Raw genomic sequence first — 23,149 nt, forward strand, 5'->3', positions numbered from 1 at the left:
TTATAGTTTGGTTTGCGCATGCGTATCTTTTTGTACATAAATTAACAAATGAACATCAATTTATCTGAAAAGTCGAAGTTTGCGAATTTTTTTCGAGCACTTTCGGTTCGAATTTTAAAATTCTGTTTTCACGGTTGGTAAGACCTAGTTACCCGCTTTCCGAAAAAAATTTTGTATCGCTTCTGTGGTCAACCGTTTTGTCGCAAAAAATTCGAGAAATTGTAAAATTTTCAAAAATCGCCATTTTTGGGCGCCACTTTCTCGAAAACACCATTTTTTAAAATTCTGAAATTTTGTCAGATGGTTCAACTTTACCTGAATAATAAACACACCAAATATCATTCTCGACCAATGCTTCGTGGATTAACTGCAGCCTTTTAAAGTTAGCGAAGTTTCGCTAATTTTGATGTCACAGTTAGCAACACTGGGAACAATGAAAGTGCAATCATTTGATGATGTTTGTGGTTCATATTCATTAAATGAAGAATAAATGGTTTTCTTGGCTGTTTTTTTTTATTATTTTGATTAAAAAGGCTCTCTGACATAGTAAAATGAGCCTCCTTCTACTCCTCCGTTTTCTTGAACTGAAGTAATCTGAGGTGGAAATTACGATTACGAAACACAAATTTCAAGTTCACTTACTTAAAATGGTCTTTGGAAACAAAATTTCACTGATTTTTTTTGTTGTTTTTTTTGTTTTTGTTTTTTACATGGACCAATCATTTGCTTGGTTGTTGTCTTCTTTGCTAATAACATGTAACCGTGCAGATGCTCCAATAGATGTTGGTTCACTCATAATTCATCCAGGAGTGGATCTAGGGGGACGATTGCCGCCCCCCCAGAAGAAGAAACTTTCTTATTTATATATAAATAAAACCTATCCCAGAGTTTGGAGCTCTTAAAAGTAGCTCTAAGTAGCAGTATTACAATCTCCCCCCCCCCCCCAGAAGTCCGTCCTGGATCCGCCCCTGCGTAGCACATTGTCGATAGTCACAAAACACTTATTTTCACTTCTCTTATGCTCTTCTGGAAACATGTACCCTGCTGAAGGTTCATGTGGAAGCATAAACAGCACTTAAACTTCATGTAATTCATGATTTATTCATAATATTTCTACTACGCACCACTGGTTATCATACGTATATGTATATAACAAAAGTTCCTTTTTGCAGATTTCTTAAATCTACACTTTGAATTGCAAAAATTCGATTTTGGGGGAAGTATGAAGTTAGTTCATGGTGACCCGTTACTACCATAAAAACTTCGCAATTTTCCGAAAGCCAAAAAATAACTTCGTTGAATACCAGTTACCGGTCGCATACTTTCCCCTTTTTCTTCCGGAAGTCGTCGAATTCAGTTTCAGGTAACAAAACGAGAGTAATACCCGGAGTTTGTACTTGCACTATACTCACGAATTCTCCTGCGGTTTTAGTGGGGACGCGGTGGCTCAGTGGTAGAGCGTTCACTTCCGGTGCTTGGGGTCCCTGGTTCAATCCCAGCTCGTGCCGTTCTGCATTCCACCATTTCATTCATTTCTCATAATCACCGTCTCCTTTAGGATAACCGTGGAACGTAAAACTTAAAGATTTCATTTCATTTTTTTCTTCTGCGGTTTTAATACTGTGTATCTGTTTCAGCCTAAGACTAAGGCGCGTTCCCACATTCTTTGCCCCCCCTCCTTCCCCACTACCGTCGCGAGACCCTTGCATGGCCGGTTTCACTGCAAAAACACTGCTTTATCGGACCTGTCTGCATCTCGAACATCTGAAAGCGATTTTTAAAGTGGGATGCAGCACCATCAGAAATCACTGACACGGTTTGGGAAATTGTAGACACATATTTTCACGTATTCAAACCTTTTTCTATAAAATATATTTTCGCTTTTCTTCGAGTATGTTTAGAATCTTGTCTATGACTATGAGTACATGAGCCGAATCGTGTGTTTTACCGTCGTTTATTACAACAAAACTGTCAATTGTTTCAATATTTCGGTGATAACTCTGAATTTCACTTTGCAGAATAACAGTCCAGTTTTCAACGAAGTCCACATGAAGTAAAATAGAATTTGTATCTTAAAATTTTATACGGTGATTTTCGGTAGCAATTGATTCTTTTTGGATTTTCTTGATGTAGTCATTAATTAGAATTCTTACAGTTAAACCGGCAATGTACGATACGAAAACAGAAAGTGGCAGAGTTTATATATATATATATATATATATATATATATATATATATATATATATATATAACGAGATCATTATTCTCCCATATGGCATACGTAACCACTTTCATTTTCATCAGGATCAATAATTAAAGACACCACACTTATTTCTTCCACTCCAGGACATTCACCACATTCTTGAAGAAGACAGCTGTCATTTTCTACGGATCATCCTATTAAAGGAAATAGGTCACTCATGACAGCTTCAATACAGGTTGCACCTTTGATTTGTAGCAACGCAGTAGCAGCTAACTTAAAATTTGCACAATACACACACACACACACACACACACACACACACACACACACACACACACATCCCTCTCAGGTTGCGGACTGACACACTTTAGTCGAATACTATAAAATTCCGAGTGACCCATTTCTATGCTGGGATTGTTCTGTTTAAAAATTCAGTAAATTTCTTTGGAACGCGTAAGAAAACGTTTCGATTTTTTTTTTAACTTTTTGTCATTTTTCGATCACTGTAATGACATCGCACTTAATTGAGACTTTGTCTGGAGCATTCCAAATCATACTGAGGTAATAGTTTAGGCCTTTTATAGATCATCAGAATTTATTGGATGGCCATTTGAAATAAACTTAAAATTTGTGTGTTTCGTAATCGTAATTTCCACCTCAGATTACTTAAGTTTAAGAAGCCGGAGGAATAGGGGGGCCCATTTATTATTTCAGAGAGCCTCTTTGTTCAAAATAATAAAAAACCAGCCAAGAAAACCTTTTATTCTTCATTTAATGAATATGAACCACAAACATCATCAAATGATTGCACTTTTATTGTTCCCAGTGTTGCTAACTGTGACATCAAAATTAGCGAAACTTCGCTAACTTTAAAAGGCTGCAGTTAATCCATGAAGCATTGGTCGAGAATGATATTTGGTGTGTTTATTATTCAGGTAAAGTTGAACCATCTGACAAAATTTCAGAATTTTAAAAAATGGTGTTTTCGAGAAAGTGGCGCCCAAAAATGGCGATTTTTGAAAATTTTACAATTTCTCGAATTTTTTGCGACAAAACGGTTGACCACAGAAGCGATACAAAATTTTTTTCGGAAAGCGGGTAACTAGGTCTTACCAACCGTGAAAACAGAATTTTAAAATTCGAACCGAAAGTGCTCGAAAAAAATTCGCAAACTTCGACTTTTCAGATAAATTGATGTTCATTTGTTAATTTATGTACAAAAAGATACGCATGCGCAAACCAAACTATAATAAAATATACTTTATTTATATCGCTATGTACATACCACAGCAAGAATTATAACTCTACCTGTCTCCATAGCCGAATGGTGAGGCTCCGAAGTTGACCATTTTCCATGTCTTCTACAATTCATAAATTGTACTCCCCGTCTTTGATGGCCCATTACTTGGCGGGAAAATTTTTTTCGACAAAACAAAAAAATATGGGTCTCTTAAAAACATGTCTAGTTGCTATAAAAAAAGTTTCAACAATATCTGAGATGGTGATGGTACATGCTCTGCCTGAATTGAAATGGAAGGCACCTATCTTGTTTTGATGTGAAGAAGATATGTACGAAGTTGGTTGCTTTCCTCCCGGAACACTATATATATAGTACAACAATAATGTGTATATTTTATTTATTTATTTATTCAGAGAAGAATTATTTTTAAGTTAATTGATTATACCTACAAAATCGAAGAAGAAAATGATATAATGTTACGAATAATTTTTGTTTATAAACTTTTTATATTTACAATAGATAGATGTTAATGTTTGTTGATTTTGTTGTTACGGACAATAGTCGGGTATCTAAGATTACATTTTTGTGACCATTCTTGTATATTTATGCTGTCAAAGATGTAATAAGCCAGGAAACCGTCTTCGAAGGATATGTATATAAAATTACAGCGAAGAAATTAGAAGTACTAAGTAAATACTGTGTATTAACGCCCTGCGGGTGCTCATGTAGTTCGGATTCCACGTTAATCAGTAGGTCCACGTCTCATATAGCCTCGCTGCTGAAAGGGACGCTAAACTTACAAAAATAGTTTAATTTCTTGAAATAATTATTTTAGTAAGTTTCGGTGGTTACTACAGTAAGCTTAATCGAACTGTGGCAGCAATATTTAATTTTGTGTTACAATAGGGAACATTAATGTTTCATCTATTTCTCAGTCAACTTTAGGGATTTTTTCTGGAGGATATGTGTGAGGGTTAGTGCTGCGATTTTCATATCAGTATATTAACATGTTGACTGCTACGAAGCCCCCTGTCTCACTTCATCACGTAGATATCCTCTAAGTATTTTTTCCAATAGTCAACTTAGTTTTTACTAAGCGTATCACTGGAGAGTCCGGTGGTAGCCAACGTGTCAAAATAATCAACATATTTCACATTTTCTGCTTTTGTTTGAGACAAATCTTCCTTCTATTAAGACATTTTCATTGCATCAAAGATTTGTGACACGCTTTTATACCTTATAACGGTTTTTCGAGAGCAACATCTTATCAATTTTTTCTACCATAACATGCAACTGTGGAGTAAACTTGCACATGTTTCATTTTGATACGGGACTTTCCAGAATGGAAAATCCCATCAGCTCTAGCAACAAAACCGAAAATTTAGCCTGAAGAAGAGATAGTAAGAAAAAGCTTGTAACAATGTGTATTGTAATTCATTACAAAGATGTTGTTTGTATTTTTAAATAATACTTATGTTAGCAAAATTTTGTATCTTACAAAACTATATGTTGAGAACTAAATTTTCATTATTTTCAGAGATTCAACTCCAATATTCTTCAGAAATTTAGCAAACAAGTAAATAAACCTCAGCAATATTGTTGTTGTGCTATCGGATCTCGTGATCGATCCTTGTCAGTGTGGCTGACAGCTTTAAAAAGACCTTTAGTCGTTATTCACGATCTGTTCACTAGTTCGGTACGTATAAGAATAAACATTTTGAAGGTAAATATTTTTAGTGTTTTCTGTTATAATTATTAAATAAATAGATAAATAAATATCTGTCTATAAGCCATTATTACTAATAACGCATGAGAGTTGATAAGTATTAGTTTTTTGCTGATTTTTGTTTAGCAATTATAATGTTCTGTTTCTATTCAGAAGGTATTTTTGTAATGAAACTTGTGCATTTTTCTATTCCAATTCTGTACTGATGCAAGTGACCAAGTCATAGTGTAACAATGTTATTTGCTCATATATCTCAAGTCCAGTGATTTGAAGTAAATTAAGTTTAAGAATACTCAACGGAATATCTTTTTCCGTAATTGACCGTGTGATAATTTTCCTAAGGTTAGTACTGTTTTTTAGGTATTGGATTTAACCTGGAGTATTACTGGATTGCAGTTAATGGCGTGTTCTTGGGATGGATCCATTGTGTATGTTGAATTTACAGAAAGTGAGCTCGGAAAACCACTAGCAATAAATGAGAAGGTATGGATTATTTAGATATTCTGTTTTTGTTTGTTTGTTTAATCTTAGCATAATGTGTAAATTAAAGTTGTTGATGGTATGATTAATATTGTGACATGATTTGTCATGAGCATATTACAAAAGAAAGAATAAAATACGTGGTTATTGTTCTTCATATAATTATTTATACTTAATTATTCCCTTTGTTAAATGCCAAAAATAAATTCCTTAATGTTACATATTGTGGCAATTTAAAATTGGGTCTGATCTTTTTCTTCGAAAGGTGGCATCACTGTATGAGTGTTCCGTAATGCGAACAAGTATGTGGTATTTCACGAACAATAGCTATCAGGCTGATGACCTCCAGCTTCAGTGTCACATTTTACACTGTTGAGTATGGAAAGGTATCGTGAAAGTGATTTTGTGATTTGAACATGGAACAAAGAACCAACATCAAGTTTTTTGCGCTTTTGACAAACTTGCTACGGAAACATTTTACACGTTGCAGCAAATGTATGACGACAATTGTTTATCCCACACGCTTGTATTTGAATGACATATGTTTCCCATATGATCTACCCACAGAACATAAAAGTGCTGAGTGGGAATGACCTAACTGCAAGTTAAAAAGAAAGAAAAAAAATTTTTTTTTTTTTGCTTTCTTTGTTAGGAAGGGCATTGTACAAAAGAAATTTTTGCGTACAGGACAGACGTTTAGTGCTTCATTTAATCTTGATGTACTGATACAAAGAATAACACAGATGACGCCCAAATATTAAGGTTAAACAGTTAGTGTGTGGTGTGTGCTTTATGACGGTGCCCCAGGGTAAAGGCTTTGATTATCAAGAACGTTTTGACCTGAAAGGTAATATGTGTTCTCCCAACCTCACCTTTTCACCGTATCTTCGTGTGATTGTTTAATTTCCTAAAACTGCTCGGAAAGGTGTCTGATTTGGTTGTATAACAACAATTAAAAAAGCTATGACAAGGATTTTAAACAGCATTACTCAAAAATTAATTTCAGAAATCCTTCTATGCAGTGGTAGGTAGGGCGCAACCATGCAGGATAATGCTAATTTGAATGATCCGAGGTGAGTAACTTCCTATGTGGAGTACTGTTTTATTTATTTATTTATTTATCATCATTATTATTATTATTATTATTATTATTATTATTATTTTTTTTTTTACAAGTCCCGATTTCAAATCGCCGAACTGTGTATATGCTAATGCGAATTTTACAGTTAGGTAAACGAATTCAAACAACTATGGCAGTGTATTCCAAAATTTCCATAAATTGCTGGTGAACAAAATTACACAGTGGTGACGGCAACAATTTGTATAATTTTGTGTGAAAGCTTACTCGTAAGATTCAAAAACAGTAATGGGGCATTTCATGTGAAAATAAGCAATGAAATGGCAAAATCTGACCTGACCATCTTAGATTTTTGTAAAAATTGGTGCACAGCTTTATTACAGTGGGAGATTAAAAAATACCAAATATTACCCTTCTCCTCCTGAAAGTGTCACCATACAGGGTGTTCAAAAATTTCAATAAAGAACATTTTTACCGTGATTATCAAAAATTATCGATCGAAAATGGTTATCGATCTGAACCCAGATATTCACTTGGTCAATATCTTGCAATGTTTGGTTTATGTTGAATTTTGAATCGGATCCCATTGAGTGCCCAAAATACCACTTTGTGGTGTTTTAATACACATATGAGACTACAATCTGGCAATTTTGAAAAAATTCACAGGGAAATTTCTGTGCAAAATTCAAAATTCAAATTTTGTTTTGAATTTTTGAAGTACTATTTTTTATTGTACAGGTTTTTCCAATATGATAAAACTTGTAGAGCAATCTTTAAGCTTTTCAATGGTGTTTGTTCCATGTCTCTAGTGCACATATTAACCATTTTATGACAATTTTTGATAATCACTGTAACGGAAAAAATGTCCTTTTTTTGAAATTTTTGAACATTCTGTGTGGGAACACTTTCAGAAGGAGAGAGGTATTTTTTTTTTTTTTTTTTCATCTCCCACTGTAATAAAGTTATGCACTAATTTTTACAAAACTCTGAGATGGTCAATTCTGACGACTTGTTAATTTGATTTGGAATGTCCCTAATGCTTAATATTGGTATTTTGTATTCAGTAATAGCAGTCGTGAATTGCTAAAAGTAATACTCCTAATATTAAATTATTTATTTATATATTTTTAATAGGCAAGTTTGCTTGAGAGAATATATGGAAAGTCATTGTTTTCGGGAGATGCTCAAAACATGGCATCAGCTACCATTATTGAGAATCCTGAATTACTGAAACTAAAAGAGGAATCGGAGAAAATGGTTTGTCAGGCTGAAACAACAACAGAGAAACCCATAACGTCAGTGCCAATGAAAGGCCCTCTCAATAAACAAATTGAAACGAGAACTTCAGATGGGAAACGTAGGATTACGCCAATGTACATTCCACCAGCGCCTGATGTGGGGTAAGTCATTAAAACTTTCTTTTATCAAATAAGAGCTATAAGCAAGCATATGTAGATGCTACTAACGTTTCATAGTAGTTAAATATATGAAATGTTTTTAACGTAAAGATTGGAAAACCACTTGTTTTCATTTCTTCATTGCTTATGTTTGTCGTTGTCATCATACACTTTATGAATATAAATATGTAAAATTATTTCCCCCATTATTGAAGAAAGAAAAAAAAACGCTGGTTTGGTATCGAGAAATGTTTGTATGATGAGAGAATAATTACATGGCATAGGAAATAAATAATTACATAGCATAGGAAATAAATAATTACATAGCATAGGAAATAAATAATTACATGGCAAATCTTGAAAATTCAGAAAGGTTGCTTATCCCAACACTATTCATGAACTGACAAATCGCAACTCTTAAAAAAAATGTAATAAATTTAGAAAATATGAGTCATGGCAACAATTGGAATCTTAAAACATGCGGTGAAAATTAGGAGTGCTGCCAATTTGAAAGATCGAATAATAAACGTTTGGTGCACATTAAAAGCAGTCCTAGATTCATACTGGTTAACTATAGAACAAAAATAAGCATACTATTGGCTTTTTGGGAAAATTTACTATTAAAATGAGGTGTCACATGCTATGGATTTTATTTTTCAAAACTTCACTTTAATTCAAAATGGCGGATTTCAAGATGACTGCCGTCAAGGATACCCTTACCGTATCACGTCCTTCTAGGCATAATATGTATTACCGAAGCTTTTATTCGCTTATTATCATTAATACGCGTGTTAGAAGCGGAGGTAAGGGACTTACGCACATATTAAGTATAAACAATTAATATGCCTGGCTTTTCCTCAAATGGGCGTATCTTAAAACTAACTTCACCATTGTCTTCCTGATTAAATTCTAGCCTGAAATTATGTATCGCATTACCCTATTCCCATTTCAAAAACTTGACCTTAATTCAAAATGGCGGATTTCAAGATGGCTGCCGTCAAGGTCATACCTACCATACGACTTCCCCCTAGGCCTTATATGTATCTACATGGTTGTTTTTTCATTAACACTCCGTTTACAAAGGGTAGTAAGGGACTTCTGCAGTAATCTCTAATAACCACATCATAACTCTTAAAAATTATAGAAAACATGCACCATGGCAAAAATTTCTGTCATAACAAATAATACATACATGTCCTATATCAGAAAAAAAAATTGAAATCGAAGCCGGACAATTGTGTGATGTCTCTTGTAAGCTCACGATTTTATATCAAAGTATTAACCAGAAGTTATGCCATCAATCTATTTCACCGAGACGTTAACTACTGCCTAATAAGCTCTAGTAAGACGTGAGAGAGAAATTACCGTTTCTCAGCAACTCCTTTATTTTTGTAATTCAGTCAAAATAATTTTTTTTTTTTTTTTAAAAGAACTTTCATGAACAGTAATTCTCGTAAGAACACAGAAAAAATAGAAGTTGTGGCGATGGTACCGCAATTACTGGATATGCCACTGAATTTTTGGACGGACGGTGTATGTTTAGAAATAATGTGGCTGACTAAAGACTCGTTTTGGTGAAGGAAATAAATATGAATAGGACATTGAAATTAAAAAAGGAAAAAGAACATAATATAAAAAGCATTGTATGTTATGTGACAATTCCTGGAATGTAATTTTTTTTTTCTTTCAACTAGCTTCTGTAAAGAACGAAAGTGTTGTAAAATTCAAGGTCTTCCTGCTTCAATAACACGGAAGCGTGACGTAACCAATAGCAACAAGTAGGCTTCATGTCGATTGATGAGTTGAGTTGAATTCTAGGATTAGTTCCAATACAGTCGTATTGGAGTGGAAATGAAGGGGCAACTGGAGATACTGTTGAAATCGAAAGCGAGTTAAATCGGGAGTAATACTCTTAGTTAATTTCATCGTTCTTCATTTTTCGTCGCTAAGTATTGAAATATTAGCAATTTCTATGAAGAATTGATACGTTTGTTTTTTGCTATTCATCATACCTTTTAGAAGGAAAATTACTTTCTTGTACTTAGCTATGAACTGCCTACTTTTCCGTTTTGGCCTGCTTGGTATGGTTCGAACTGAACAGCTTTATACATTAAGAAATTTTAAAATATACAAGGTAGCTCCTGCTAGAAGTAATCAAATCCAGAAATATAACGAAACTGTCCAAAACGCTCCATTTCACTCATTCCCATTCTGACCGCGCTCGTCGAAATAAAGACCGTTACATGACGCGTGAAGACTATTTTATCTTCCTTGACTCGAGCTGTTCCTCGTCCTATACAAAATCTTGCACCCAACTGGGACAGGGACAAGACCGCTAGGTGAAAAAAAAAAAAAAAAAAAAACATTGTTGCCAGTCAATTGTTTTGACCGAGAAGAAATTACCAGATTTTTAAACAAAATTGAATACGTGTTAATGAATACACTCTAATATCAATAACTTTTTAACAATCTTATTTCTTTTCGACATTATAGAATACCTTATTATTTTATTTTTAATTTATTTAATACATACTTATCTTTCATTCAAACCATTTTTCTTGTTTCCGAATTTTCCTCTTCTGTTTGTGGAAGGTTGGCCGGAAGGCTCTACAAGTGGAAAGTGGAAGCGGTCATATACATTTTTAATGTTGTGATTAAAGTTTTTTTTTTTTTAATTTATTTATTTATTTCTTGTTTTGTTGATGCTTAATGATAACAGTGGGCAAAATGTTTTAGGTTACTTAAACTTTTAAGAATTAATTGAAGAATGAAAAGAGAAAACATGATAAGTGACGTTTCTGTCTTAATAATTCTTCATATATCTCTACAGAAAATGACACCCACCTCTCCAGACATAGTATTTTGGGTGAACACTTAAAAGCATGTATATCAGATTTGCTGTCAGTGTAATGTTATTGTAAGTATTTTGTCAATTCTTGTCTGAAATTACTATATAAAAACTCCATTTTGTCACTTATCATATTTTCTTCCACAACTTCATTCTAAACAAATATGTGTAAACACTATGTTGCTATGAAGAAGTTGAAATTAACGCCAAAAGATTTAACAGTACTGAATGATTGGTTGATCGGTGTCGGTCTCTATATATCTCTTAAAGTGATCGAATTTGAACGTATTAGTGTTTCGCATCTTTAACTTTGGATATTACTATTTTAGCGATACTCCACAACCTTTTAGTACAACAACATCGCAGCCTACGTTTAGTAGTTCATCAGAAGCAAAAAGTAAAATAGTAATAGAGAAAAGGGATGATATAGTACATCCAAATGTTAGCACTCCTACACAGAATAAGAAGCCATGCTTTGATGCTAGTACTACCATGAACGCTAGCGTAAGCTCTTTTAATAATGATGATCTTACAACATCAGTAACCAAACAGCGGCATTCTATAATGCCTTCAACACCTACAGAAACGGTTCCTCCAGGAGAAGGGTGAGTAAGCAATGCTGTACAGCTTGCATGCTAAATACTTCACTGAATGCCCTGTGTTATTGTGTGGGATGTTCTTATTGCTTTTATGGAAGATAGGCTCATTTATCGTGGGTTCAAGGTGTATTGATGATAAACTTGTGCAGTATTTTCTGTTTACAGATGATTGTTTTTAGAAATAATTTTATATAGTTTTATCATATCTTCTAGTAGTAATCTTTAGTTTTCCATTGATTCAGTTGATAGACGTGTATCCAGAATTTCGTCACTTTATATCAGTGTTATGATATTTGTATTTCGACTAAACTATTTTGTTCTTCAGAGGGTGTATGTGCATGTTATGTGTTCTGTATTGTAAGTCCTAACAACAGTCTATTTTAACTTTTTTTTTTTTTTTTTGATAACTGAATGCTGTTAATTCTGGTTTTGGAAGTTGTACAGTATTTTGGCAAGTATTAATTTGTAGAAACATTAATCCTGTTACGTGTGTCTTAACGAATGGAGGCAAATAAACACAATTGTTTAGAAAAAAATGTAAGTAAAAGGCTAGTACACACACACTTCCTTTTCTTTTCTTTCTTTCTTTCTGTTTTTTTTTTTTTTTTTTTTTTTTTTTTTTTTTTTTTTTTTTTTTTTGTCTTAAGTCTTAGTTGAGCTTTCGGAAGATCCTTCTTCCATCTTCAGGTTAGATCCAATTCGAAGAGGATTTAAAACATGAGAGGGGAGCATAGGTAAAAAATTGTTAAAAGGATTAAAAAATATGAAGCACAAGTCTTCTGTCAAAATAAAAGAATTCATTTGCATGTGTTCACTTTTCACAGAAGATTTGTACTTCACATTTTTTACGTAACCACATCCCCCCGCCCCTCTCTCTCTTTCTCTCTTCATGTTTTAATTCCTCCTCGAATTGGATCTAAGCTGAAGATGGAAGAAGGGTCTATTTAGTCTTAGAAGAATGTTTTGTTTTTTGTGGTGAGTCCTAGCCTTTTGCTTACATTTCTTTCTAAACATTATCACAGCTCACAGTACCTTGATAAACACAATTGTGTTTGTGTTATGTGTAATGATTATCGAACTATGGGTTCTAGCAATGTTATTTTTGTGAAAATTCCAGTGTCTTATATTCTGAAATAGCTTTGCAGATAAATCAAGAACAGTGTTTCATTTTTCTGAAAATTATTCTTGTGTCTTGTTAGTACTTTCCATAAGAATAATTTTTTGATTACAGAACCGATTTCAGATTAGCTTTTGTGAAACACTAATGTAGTGTGTAATAATAATAATAATTGTGTATATGTACATATTATTTTAGGAAATTACAAGTGGAAAAAATTCAGGAGAAACTGACATATCCATTAAAGCGCAAGTATGAAAAAGACCAGCCGAAAGTTCCAGGTAAACGAGGACGACCACCGTTGTCAGAGAAATTACAGGCTCAGACACCACCCGTTAGGAAGGAATCAGAAGTTGTCCAGGATCCAAGTAGACAAGTAGCAGTGCCACACAGAGAGCCAGGAATAAGACTTCCAGCTCTTCGGTTGCAGAACAAAACCGTCATACAGGTATAGATGATTTATTTGTAATTTGTATTAAAAATATAGATGCAAAACTTTTGGGTCTTCTTAAATTCAGTTGAATTTAAAATTTCCTTATTCCCCCCTCCTTCCCCAGATTTTAAAATTAATTTTGCTTTAAGTGTCAAGCTACATCAAACATTTCAAAAGTGGATTAGTTGACATGTATTAAATTTTTATATCGCAAATAGCAAACACCCCAACATGTTACTGTGAACAATATTTTGTTTTCTTTCGTTTGCACCTTTCATGTAGAATTCGTTTGAACCCAAAGTCTGGCACAAAATTCTAACATCTTGTATCTTAGAGAACCACCCCACCCGTTTTTCTTCCATTCTAGGTCAAACATCTAAAAACACTGAAATTATTTTAGATGAAAATTTTATGTCTCTCACTGTAAGGGTTTCCGAGATTTGGACATCTTATTTGAATAATTGCATCCCCAGCCCTTTTCTTTCTCACTTTTTACCTAAGGGGCGTACTATATAATGAATTACACTTATTTTATCAGACATATTCATACAGGACACGCAGCAACTGGTGTGTCCACCTTCTCAATATAATCTCCATTTATCTTTATGCTCTTTTGTCAGCAGTGTGTCAACTTCAGAAGACCCTCCTGGAACCAATCGTTCGGAGTCTCACGCACCCATGTCTGGACAGCTTGTTGAAGTTTTATGACGGCCATGCAGAGGTTTTTTCATTGCCCCGAAAAGATGGTAATCGGTGGGAGTCAAGTCCGAAGAGTTGGGAGGGCGTAGGACCACTGTAAATCCTAGTTGATCAATAGCAGCAGTGGTTTTCCAGCTGGTGTGAGGACATGCATTATCATGTTGCAGAAGCACTCCTTTCACGTACTGTCCTGGCCGCTTCCTTTGAATGACATTACGTAAGCGTCTGAAGGTTTTCACCCACGCTACACTGTTAATCGTAGCTCCACTTTCAGCCAGTCGATAGGATAGTGCCTTTCGTGACTAGAACACTGTAGCCATACGCTTCCTAGTTGAAGATGGTGCTCAAAATTTCTGTGGTGGACTCCCATGATGTTTCCACTACATTGATTGCTGGATTACCATCGTTGGCTAATGGTAATGGAGCAAGGTCCCATTACAAATCACAAACCTAGACATTAAATGTTTGGATTCATGATCATGGAGTAGCGAAAGTTCCCTGCCTAAGTCCACACGACATTGTTGTTGCCCTGCAGACAGGAGTTTTGGAACCTATCTTGCACTGATCGTCCTCAACTGTAAGTGGTTGTGCACGATGCGCTGCAGTGTTTCTCTTGAATGCTCCTCTCCGCCACGGCGTTGATGGCTGATATTTTCATCGTCACTTTCCAGCCTTCTATCCAGTTGTACACAGTTTTCTGCGACGGTCCATATTCTCCACACACTGCTACAAATCGCCTATGGATTGAAGCAGCAGCCACGCCTTTTTTCCACAGAAACCAGACATCCAGCGCTGTCCTCCATAATCATTTTCCATGTTGTCCGTTAGTAACATTCACAGAGGTTCAAGAAATGGCCTGCACAGGGCACTGCTGTCGTCCCCGTTAGCAGTGACACACCCAATTGGTAGATGAAGATCCTAGGTACCTGTGACTACTTTCCCAACTTCAGTGTTCTACAGGGTGTCTACTGACCTGGAAAACCTTGAAAACCTGGAATTAGCCTGGAATTTACTTTTGGACCTGGAAAACCTGGAAATAGCCTGGAATTGGACAAGGAACCTGGAATTTTTAAAAATGTTTTTGAAATATTGTCTTTGGGATTGGTATGGAATAAGTATATTTTTGTAAAATGCAAGAAAGTTATACACTGCAGCATAAGTTAAAAGCCAATAATAACTTATTCAGTGGAAACGTAGTTGAGAAAGATAGACAGACGTGAGCAGAGTGCAGGCGGTGAATGTTTTTGGAAAGTATGTTGAGGGTACAAGAAGTGAATGAATAAGATTTTATTTGTTTGGCATGGTCGTTGTGACTAATAGTGACTACAAAAAGAGCTAAATTAGTCCCCGATGATGAGAGTAAGGTAATTGAAAAAGAAATTTCATGATCTATTAAGTTTGTGTCTTACACAGGGGATACTGACATACAAGCCAGAAGCTTTCTCTGTAGTTCCTGCTTATTTGCATAGTATGAATCAAGCTTATTTGCTGCTTTGTGAAGACATTGCTTTACATGTTTCTGTAGCAAGAGTAGTAGACAAGTCTGGAACAACGTTCCGCTTATACTCCTGTGCCGAAGCTTTTTAACAGGAGTCCAAGCCCGCGTATGTCGCAGTGAACACCATTCCCGGTGGCCGAAAGGTGTATCACCGGAAAAAAGTAAAATTGCCCACATCTTAACGGAGTTACTTTTTGTATTTACTAGTCTTGCAATGCAGTCTAGAAGTAAATGCAGAGAAAACTAAATACATGAGGTGCTTCTGGAGCGGAATACAGCAAATTATGGATGCGTTAAAATATTAAATAATACTTTTGATAAAGTGGATAGTTTCAAATATCTAGGGTCAATATTAACAGAGGAAAATCATATTCACGGAGAAATTAAATGTCGACTAAAAGCAGGGAATTCGTGTTACTATTCGGTTCAAAATCTCTTGTCGTCACGAATTCTGTCGAGGAATTTGAAGCTTAAAATATACAAAACTATAATCATGCCTGTTGTTTTGTATGGCTGCGAAACATGGTCACTTACTCTGAGGGAAGAACATAGACTGAAAGTATTTGAGAACAAGATCCTGAGACGAATATTCGGACCCAAGAGGAACGGAAATGGGGAATGGCGGAAACTTCATACCGAGGAACTACATAATTTATATGGTTTACCCAACATTGTTAGGGTCGTCAAGTCTAGAGGCTTAGGTGGGCGGGTCATGTAGCTAGAATGGAAGAAAGTAGAAACGCTTTCAAAGTCTTGACTGGAAGACCAATCGGAAAACGACCATTAGGAAGACTAGGCGCAGGCAGCGTCTTCCAGTTCAGTGACTGGCACAGCAAAAACTAGTGGTGTAATAAAGAGTTATCTTATCAAAGATCAAGTGACGAAAGCAGAAATAATCTGGACATTACACAAAGGTACAAGTTATGCATCGGCCAGAAGCCAAGTGAGTGCAACGGATTTGTTTCGTTTAATGTTTCCTGAGTGTGAAGTCGCTAAAAAATATGCAGTTATACAAAGACAAAATAGGTTATGTCATCACCTTTGGATTGGGTCCATACTTCCCACAGAAGTTACTTCGTGAACTACAACATTGTGAATTTTTTGCAGTATCGTTCGACGAAAGCCTAAACACTACCTTACAGAAAAATCAAATGGACTTAGTAGTTCATTTCTGGCACAGTGACGAAAATAAAGTTTTTTACACGTTATTTAACATCAGTATTCCTCGGACATGTTACTGCCCAGGATTTGTTAAGTGCATTTATAAATACTTTCAAGGACAAGGGTCTCGATTTTTGTAAGTTACTCCAGGTTTCTCCTGATGGCCCCAACGTAAATTTGAAATTTCTGAGTGATTTGAAGGCCTGTCTGAGTGAAGAAAATGGCGAAGGTCCACAGCGTTTGGAGATAGGAACGTGCTCTTTACATATTGTTCATGGGGCTTTTAAGACTGCGCATACCAAAGCTTGTTGGAATGTGACAGAGTTTTTGAGAGCGTTGTACTATTTATTCAAGGACTTCCCTTCAAGAAGAGCAGGTTTCATGGCAGCATCTGGAACAGCAGTTTTCCCTCTTAAATTTTGTTCTATTAGGTGGGTGGAGAATTCTAAAGTTATCAACCGTGCCATAACTATGATTCCTGCCTTAAAAGTTTATGTTGATGCAGTAAAAACAAAACCTCCTGAACATCAAACTTCTCTAAAGTAAAAGCCCACATCTCTGATGTACTGTTGCCTGCTAGATTAGGGTTCCTTCAGTCCGTATCTGTAGAACTAGAAGAATTCCTCACTAAGTACCAGACAGACAGTCCATTACTACCGTTTCTACGGAATGACGTAAACACGTTGCTTCGTAGTTTAAGCCGCTTCGTGAAAGATGATATCTTAAAAGTAGCTAAAACTTCAAAAAAGTGACTTCAATAGGTATTTTTGATAAGGACATCTTAAAACTACTTAATCTAGTTGATGATGGATTTTCTGCAGTTACATCGCTTAAAGGAGTGAAGGATGTTGATATATTGAACTTTAAGAAAGAATGCAGAAAATTCTTGCAAGAACTGTGTAAAAAACTTATGCTAAAATGTCCTTTAAAATACAGTGTAACAAGAGCCGCAAATTGCTTGTCTCCAGAAACTATGACCAACGAAACTGTTCGTGACTCACGTATCACATTGGCCCTAGAGGCATTTGTCGAGAAGGAACAAATAACACCTGTAAATGCTGATATGGTGAAACGGGAATATATAGAAGTTTGTTCAGACCAAGACACAGCACGAAAACTGTCAAATTTCAGTTAAAAGTGACAGATTAGACGTTTTTCTCCATCTGTTAAGTAAAGAAGGTGTCTCCAATGCGTTTAAAACATTCATGCATAAGATATGTATACTTTTCCATAGCAACGGAGCAGTGGAAAGGAGTTTCTCCATTAACAAAGAGTGCATTGTTGAAAATCTCCAAGAGGAGTACTTGATTGCCCAGAGAAGTGTGTTGGATGCTGTGCGTGTTGCTGGTGACATACGTAAATGAATATCACAAAGAGTATGATCCAGTATGTGAGGAATGCATCAAGCAGAAGAAATGAATATCTGAAAGACCGCGGTGAAAAAGAAGACAGAGCAGCTTGAGAAAAGAAAGATATTAAGAAGAAAATAAAAGAGTAGGAATTAAAGAAGAAAAGAATACTAACTAAACTGTTCACTGTGAAAATTATTTTCTATATTTGTTCATATAATGTGCTTGGTTCCATAACATTTTCAGTTTTTTAAACTTCCATGTTACAATACATTTTTAAATAAAATATAACTGATGGCCAGTACCCATCCAAGAAGAATGTGCAGTAACGTTTAACAATATGGACTACTTTGTGTTAAGAATTTGTATTATATATGATCATTTTCTTTTTACTTCTAAACTAATACTAGTTTGACAAAAATGGCGGGAAAATAGCTTACTCACCGCTAAGTCCTACCAGTACTTAGTATAAAATACCACAAGAGTACTTTAAAGGGGAATGCTTGTAGTAAAATACTCTTGTCGTATTTTATCCCATAACTTAGTGGTGAGTAAGATTTTTCGCGCCATTTTGTCATTATTCAACAACACTCACGTGCTACTACTATAATATTAGTTTATTTGAAGAAATGCTTTTGTCAAAAATTTACTATTATACAGGGTGAACCTTAACTAAACCGATAAACTTCGGGAGATGATTTCCGAGCCCGAAACAAGAAAAAAATTCCTCTAACTTTTCTCTACGGTACATAGTTTTGGAGCTACAGGGTGCCGAAAGTGTGGAAAAAATGAACTTCCGAGGCCTATATTTCCAAACCTATCCAATGTAGAGAGTACAGCTTAATATCTCTTTAAGGAAATCTTATCTGTTCTGAACATATGATTTCCTTTGTGAGATTTTAAGCAGCACTCTCTACTTTAGATAATTTTGGAAATATAGGTGTCGGAAGTTCATTTTTCCACACTTTCGGCACCTTTTAGCTCGGAAACTATGCGCTCTGGAGAAGAGTTAAAGAGGATTTTTTTTTTTCTTGTTTGGGTGCCGAGAATCATTTCCCGAAGTTTGTCGGTTTAATTAAGGTTCACCCCTGTATAGTATTCCTACATTAGGATATTTAAAGCTACTGCACATTTCTCTCAACCGGTCTTCTGGTAGGGGATATTTTAATTAAACATTTTCTTGTGTAAAATGTTTTGAGAACCTACATTTCAGTCATTTTTTTCTTTTCATCTTGTCACTTAAAGAAACTGTCACTTGCCATATATGCATTCTCTAATTGTCACTTAAAGAAACTATCACTTGCCATATGCATTCTCTAATTATAACCAGTTTTTGTTAAGAACCATATAAAATTGCATTAACTTATACGTGTTACAATAAATGTCACTTTACTGAATAGACCTGGAAAAAAAGGAAAAATAAACCTTGAAAACCTTGATAAAACCTGGAATTTGAAAATGAACATTTAGTAGACACCCTGTTCTAGTGCATCTGGTACGAGAAAAGAGTGAAAATTATTATAGTACGCTCCTCGTGTGTATATATAAACGATTGAAAACATATTTAATTATTTTAAATAAACGTTCTAAGCATAAAATTTCATGTCTAACCTTAAAGGATTCCGAGATATGGATATCTTATAACAGTTATAACTCTTCACACTTCTTTTCTTCCATTTGGCTGACAAATGATGTTGGACTTGCTTCTCTGTGACTCATATATCCTGAGATTTAGAACATTAACGGCATCTCGTGCGCAAAGGGCTAAATATTTTTTAGACGACTTCTTCTTTTAAGCGTTTTCCCCAGTTAGCTGGGATCGGCTTTTCGGATCGCTGTCCTATCCCGCCTCCATCTGTTTCTATCTTGTGTCATATTCGCTGTGACATCACACTGGGTCGTATCATTCTTAACACAATCTCCCCCCTTCTTTGGCTGGCCTCGTGTTCGTTTCCTCCTCCTATAGCATCTATTCGGTGATCTACGTATTCCAAAAGCCCAAACCATCTCAGTCTACTTCCTTGCAGTTTTCCTACTACTGGTCTTACCTTTACTGTTCCCCGGATAATTTCAATCTTAATTTTGTCCTTCCGCGTCACCCTACATATCCACCGCAGCATCTTCATCTCCGCAATATGTAACTTTTGTTTCTCTCTTTTTCGTCGTCCAACATTCCGCTCCATCTAATAAGACCGGTCTCACTGCTGTTTTGTAAACTTTTCCTTTAAGGCGTATTGGTACCCTACGGTCACACAACACTCATGCCGCTTCTCCCATTTCATCCAACCGCTGCTAATTGTGCTGTTTACATCTGCTTCTATTCCTGCATTTTCCTGGAAAATTAATCCCAAATACTTGAATTTCTTCGCCATTACCACCTCTTTTACGTCCAATTGTGTTCTTCTATTCTCAATTATATTTTTCCTGAAAGAACCCTGTAGATATTCTGTGTTCTAGTAATTCTAAGCCCTTTGCTCTCCAGTGCTTCTCTCCAGGCATCTAGTTTCTCTTGCAGAGCTGTCTTGATCTCACACACCAGCACGATGTCATCCGCAAATAGCATATTCCACGGTGCTTCCTCTTGGATGTCCTTTGTATGTTCGTCCATCACAATTGCAAAAAGGTATGGGCTAAAACTAGATCCCACTTTAAGTACGAACTTTTCTGTTATTCCGCACGCGCTCTTCACTCCTGTCCTACATTCATTATACATATCTTGAATTATACAGATGTATGTGTTCAGAACACACTACCTCTTCAATGCGCACATGGCCCTACGTGGCGTAGTCGCTAACGCTCTCGCCTTCGGTGCGAGCGGTTTCGGGTTCGGTTCCCGGTGGGGGCACAGCCAGCCACCCTGAGGGAAGTTTTTGTGGGTTTTCCTCATTCACACCAGGCAAATTCCGGAGTGGTACCAACTTATAAGTCCCAGGCCGCTTCCTTCCTTTCCCAATCCTTTCTTCCTTACCTTTTACCTGATAGTGTGCTCGCCGAGGGACGTCATCCCTCAAAACGTGACGGGCTAAATAGCCTTAGATGCCGAAAGCCCTTAAATCTAAATCCTAAATCCTAAAATGTTCAATGCTCACCAAATAAGATCCCGTGGCACTCTATCATATGCATTCTCTAGATCGATGAAAACCATATAAAGGTCTTTCTTGTATCCTCTGTACTTTTCCATTAGCATCCTAAGTGCAAATGTTGCATCCGTTGTCGATCGCCTTGATTTTTAGAATAAATCTATAGCAGGATACAGAAGAGTAAAGTAGAGCTCCTTCGTGGCTTTAGCATACACGCCTTTGGCGTGGGAGACCCGGGTTCGATTCCCGGCGGGAGCTCTTGTGGTTCGGATTCCAAGTGGGCTCGTCTCATTTAGTCTCGCTGCTGACAGGGACGCTAAACTCAAAATCAACTCAACAGAAGAGTAAAGTAATTACCTTGTGATTGTATGTATATTACTAGGTAGATTGTTCTTCATTATAACTTAGCGTCGCCTTGTTTTTAATTTTCTCTTGTAGAGATAAATACGTTTTTGAAACTATTTGAAAAAAAAATCTTCATGTAGGTAAGTATATTGTTCTCTTCATGTCTCTTTAATGTTTTCTCACTAGAGGAAAATTTAAATTTAATGGAACAACTTTACGTAAATAGTATTCAGTTGTTAGTAAAATAATTTCGTGTTTAGAAAAACAAAACTAGTAATGACTATTAATGACTATAATTTCAGGTGCAAGGAACACAAAGAACAATGGAAATCGAAAACTCAGGTGTTTCAAGCCCTTACGGATTGTTAAATCAAGTTCGATGCTCAGGCCGTGGTGGCCCTGCATGGGAGGTTGTCTTTGGTTCTCCAGTATGTGCTGCTGTTGCTAATCAACATCTATATGCTATTGTGTGTGAGGATTGCACATTACATACATTCGGTGTAACAGGGAAAAGACCCTTGCCTCCACTTGTATTGAGTTCATTAGTGTCAAAGTTGTCTATTAATGGGTGGTATGTGATGGTGGTAACAACACGGGGAAATGTGTATGTATGGAACATTAAGGAGAAGAAGTGTCTTGTGAAGAATGAATCCATGTTACCAATTATGGTTGTGGATACAGGTTTGTACATTGTACTAATACGAAGTTACGATGAACTATATAATAGACTTACTTTTTCTGCCGTCAATCACATGATTTCGTATTTTGTTAGCCTATGGCAAGAAAGTTAGAGAAAAAAAGGTCCACTAGATGAAGTTCAAAACATTCCTCAAATTTACTAGCTCGGAAGAAATATCGTATTTGCCGGCGTATAACACGCACTTTTTAAAAAAATTCTTTGACAATAATTAAAAAATGAAATGCGTCTTATACACCGATGCAGAGACTTTGATTATTTCAATATGAATGTTGGTATCTTCCTTGATTCCTTTCGATGTACAACAGCGTTCCAGCTACATTCAGTGCAGTGACTCAGTAAATGTAGTTTGAATTCAATCACTTTATGTACCGTTTCACAGTATGTATACTTTTCTATTGATGCGCATGCGCTGGCCCGCATGCCATTCTATATTTAAATACTAAAATATCACTTCATATTCAGTATGTATGCAGTGAAAATATTTCTTCTTTAAAATTGAATATAGAAAATGGGGTGCATGTTAAAATCTGGCAATTGAGATATAAATTCTTCTGAGCGTTGTAGATTCACAAGGAACTTGAAACAAACTTTTTCGAATTTGCATGTTATAGTGCATAGCCATCAAAAGGAATTATCTCTGTGGTAAGAGGGCATTTCAGGGCTAAATATTGTAGTTTAGTGTTCTAAGAGTGTAGACTGTAGGCCAGATGTAGACTTGATAAATATAAAAGTCTACTCGAAATTTAAAGATTTTGCTTTAGGAATAATTTAAGGCTATAATGGGAAAATCGACATGAGAGTCGTGAGTTCAATTTCTGTTAGGAGCTTAAGTAGTTTGGATTGCATGTTAGTCTTGGTGCTGAAAAGGGACATAAACTCAGAATCAACCAATCAGCCTTAATTGGAAGACCTGAAAATGACAAAATTAAGTTTTTTTTTTTCGAAGTACAAACATTGTCACTAGCTTATCACTGATGACTGCAGAATTCCGTAATTTTGTCGAGTTGTAAGGAACTAAAATCCAAGACATTTTGCTTGTTGGAGCAGTGAGAGTACCAGATTACAGTAAAAGGTACTTGGGTGATTTTCTTGAAACTCATATGGGTAAATCGCTCTTTTTATATTCAGATTTTTGCTATTCAATTCAATTTAGCAACGTTGCAAGTTAGAAGCATTAAGGAAAGTTATATAACGGG

General features: G+C 35.7%; 1 protein-coding gene across 1 annotated transcript in view; it reads left to right on the forward strand.

Annotated features, from left to right (window-relative positions):
• Hira (histone cell cycle regulator-like protein) overlaps positions 1-23,149 on the forward strand; it is a 76,429-nt gene that overhangs the window by 31,400 nt on the left and 21,880 nt on the right. The window contains exons 8-13 of the mRNA XM_081768682.1: positions 4,981-5,139; positions 5,530-5,652; positions 7,862-8,127; positions 11,302-11,577; positions 12,887-13,136; positions 21,556-21,934. Of these exons, the coding sequence (XP_081624808.1) occupies positions 4,981-5,139; positions 5,530-5,652; positions 7,862-8,127; positions 11,302-11,577; positions 12,887-13,136; positions 21,556-21,934 (1,453 nt within the window). The remainder of the gene's footprint in view (positions 1-4,980; positions 5,140-5,529; positions 5,653-7,861; positions 8,128-11,301; positions 11,578-12,886; positions 13,137-21,555; positions 21,935-23,149) is intronic.

The sequence above is a fragment of the Thermobia domestica genome, chromosome 8 (assembly GCF_964235325.1).
Source record: "Thermobia domestica chromosome 8, izTheDome1.hap1.1, whole genome shotgun sequence".
Lineage (NCBI taxonomy): Eukaryota > Metazoa > Arthropoda > Insecta > Zygentoma > Lepismatidae > Thermobia > Thermobia domestica.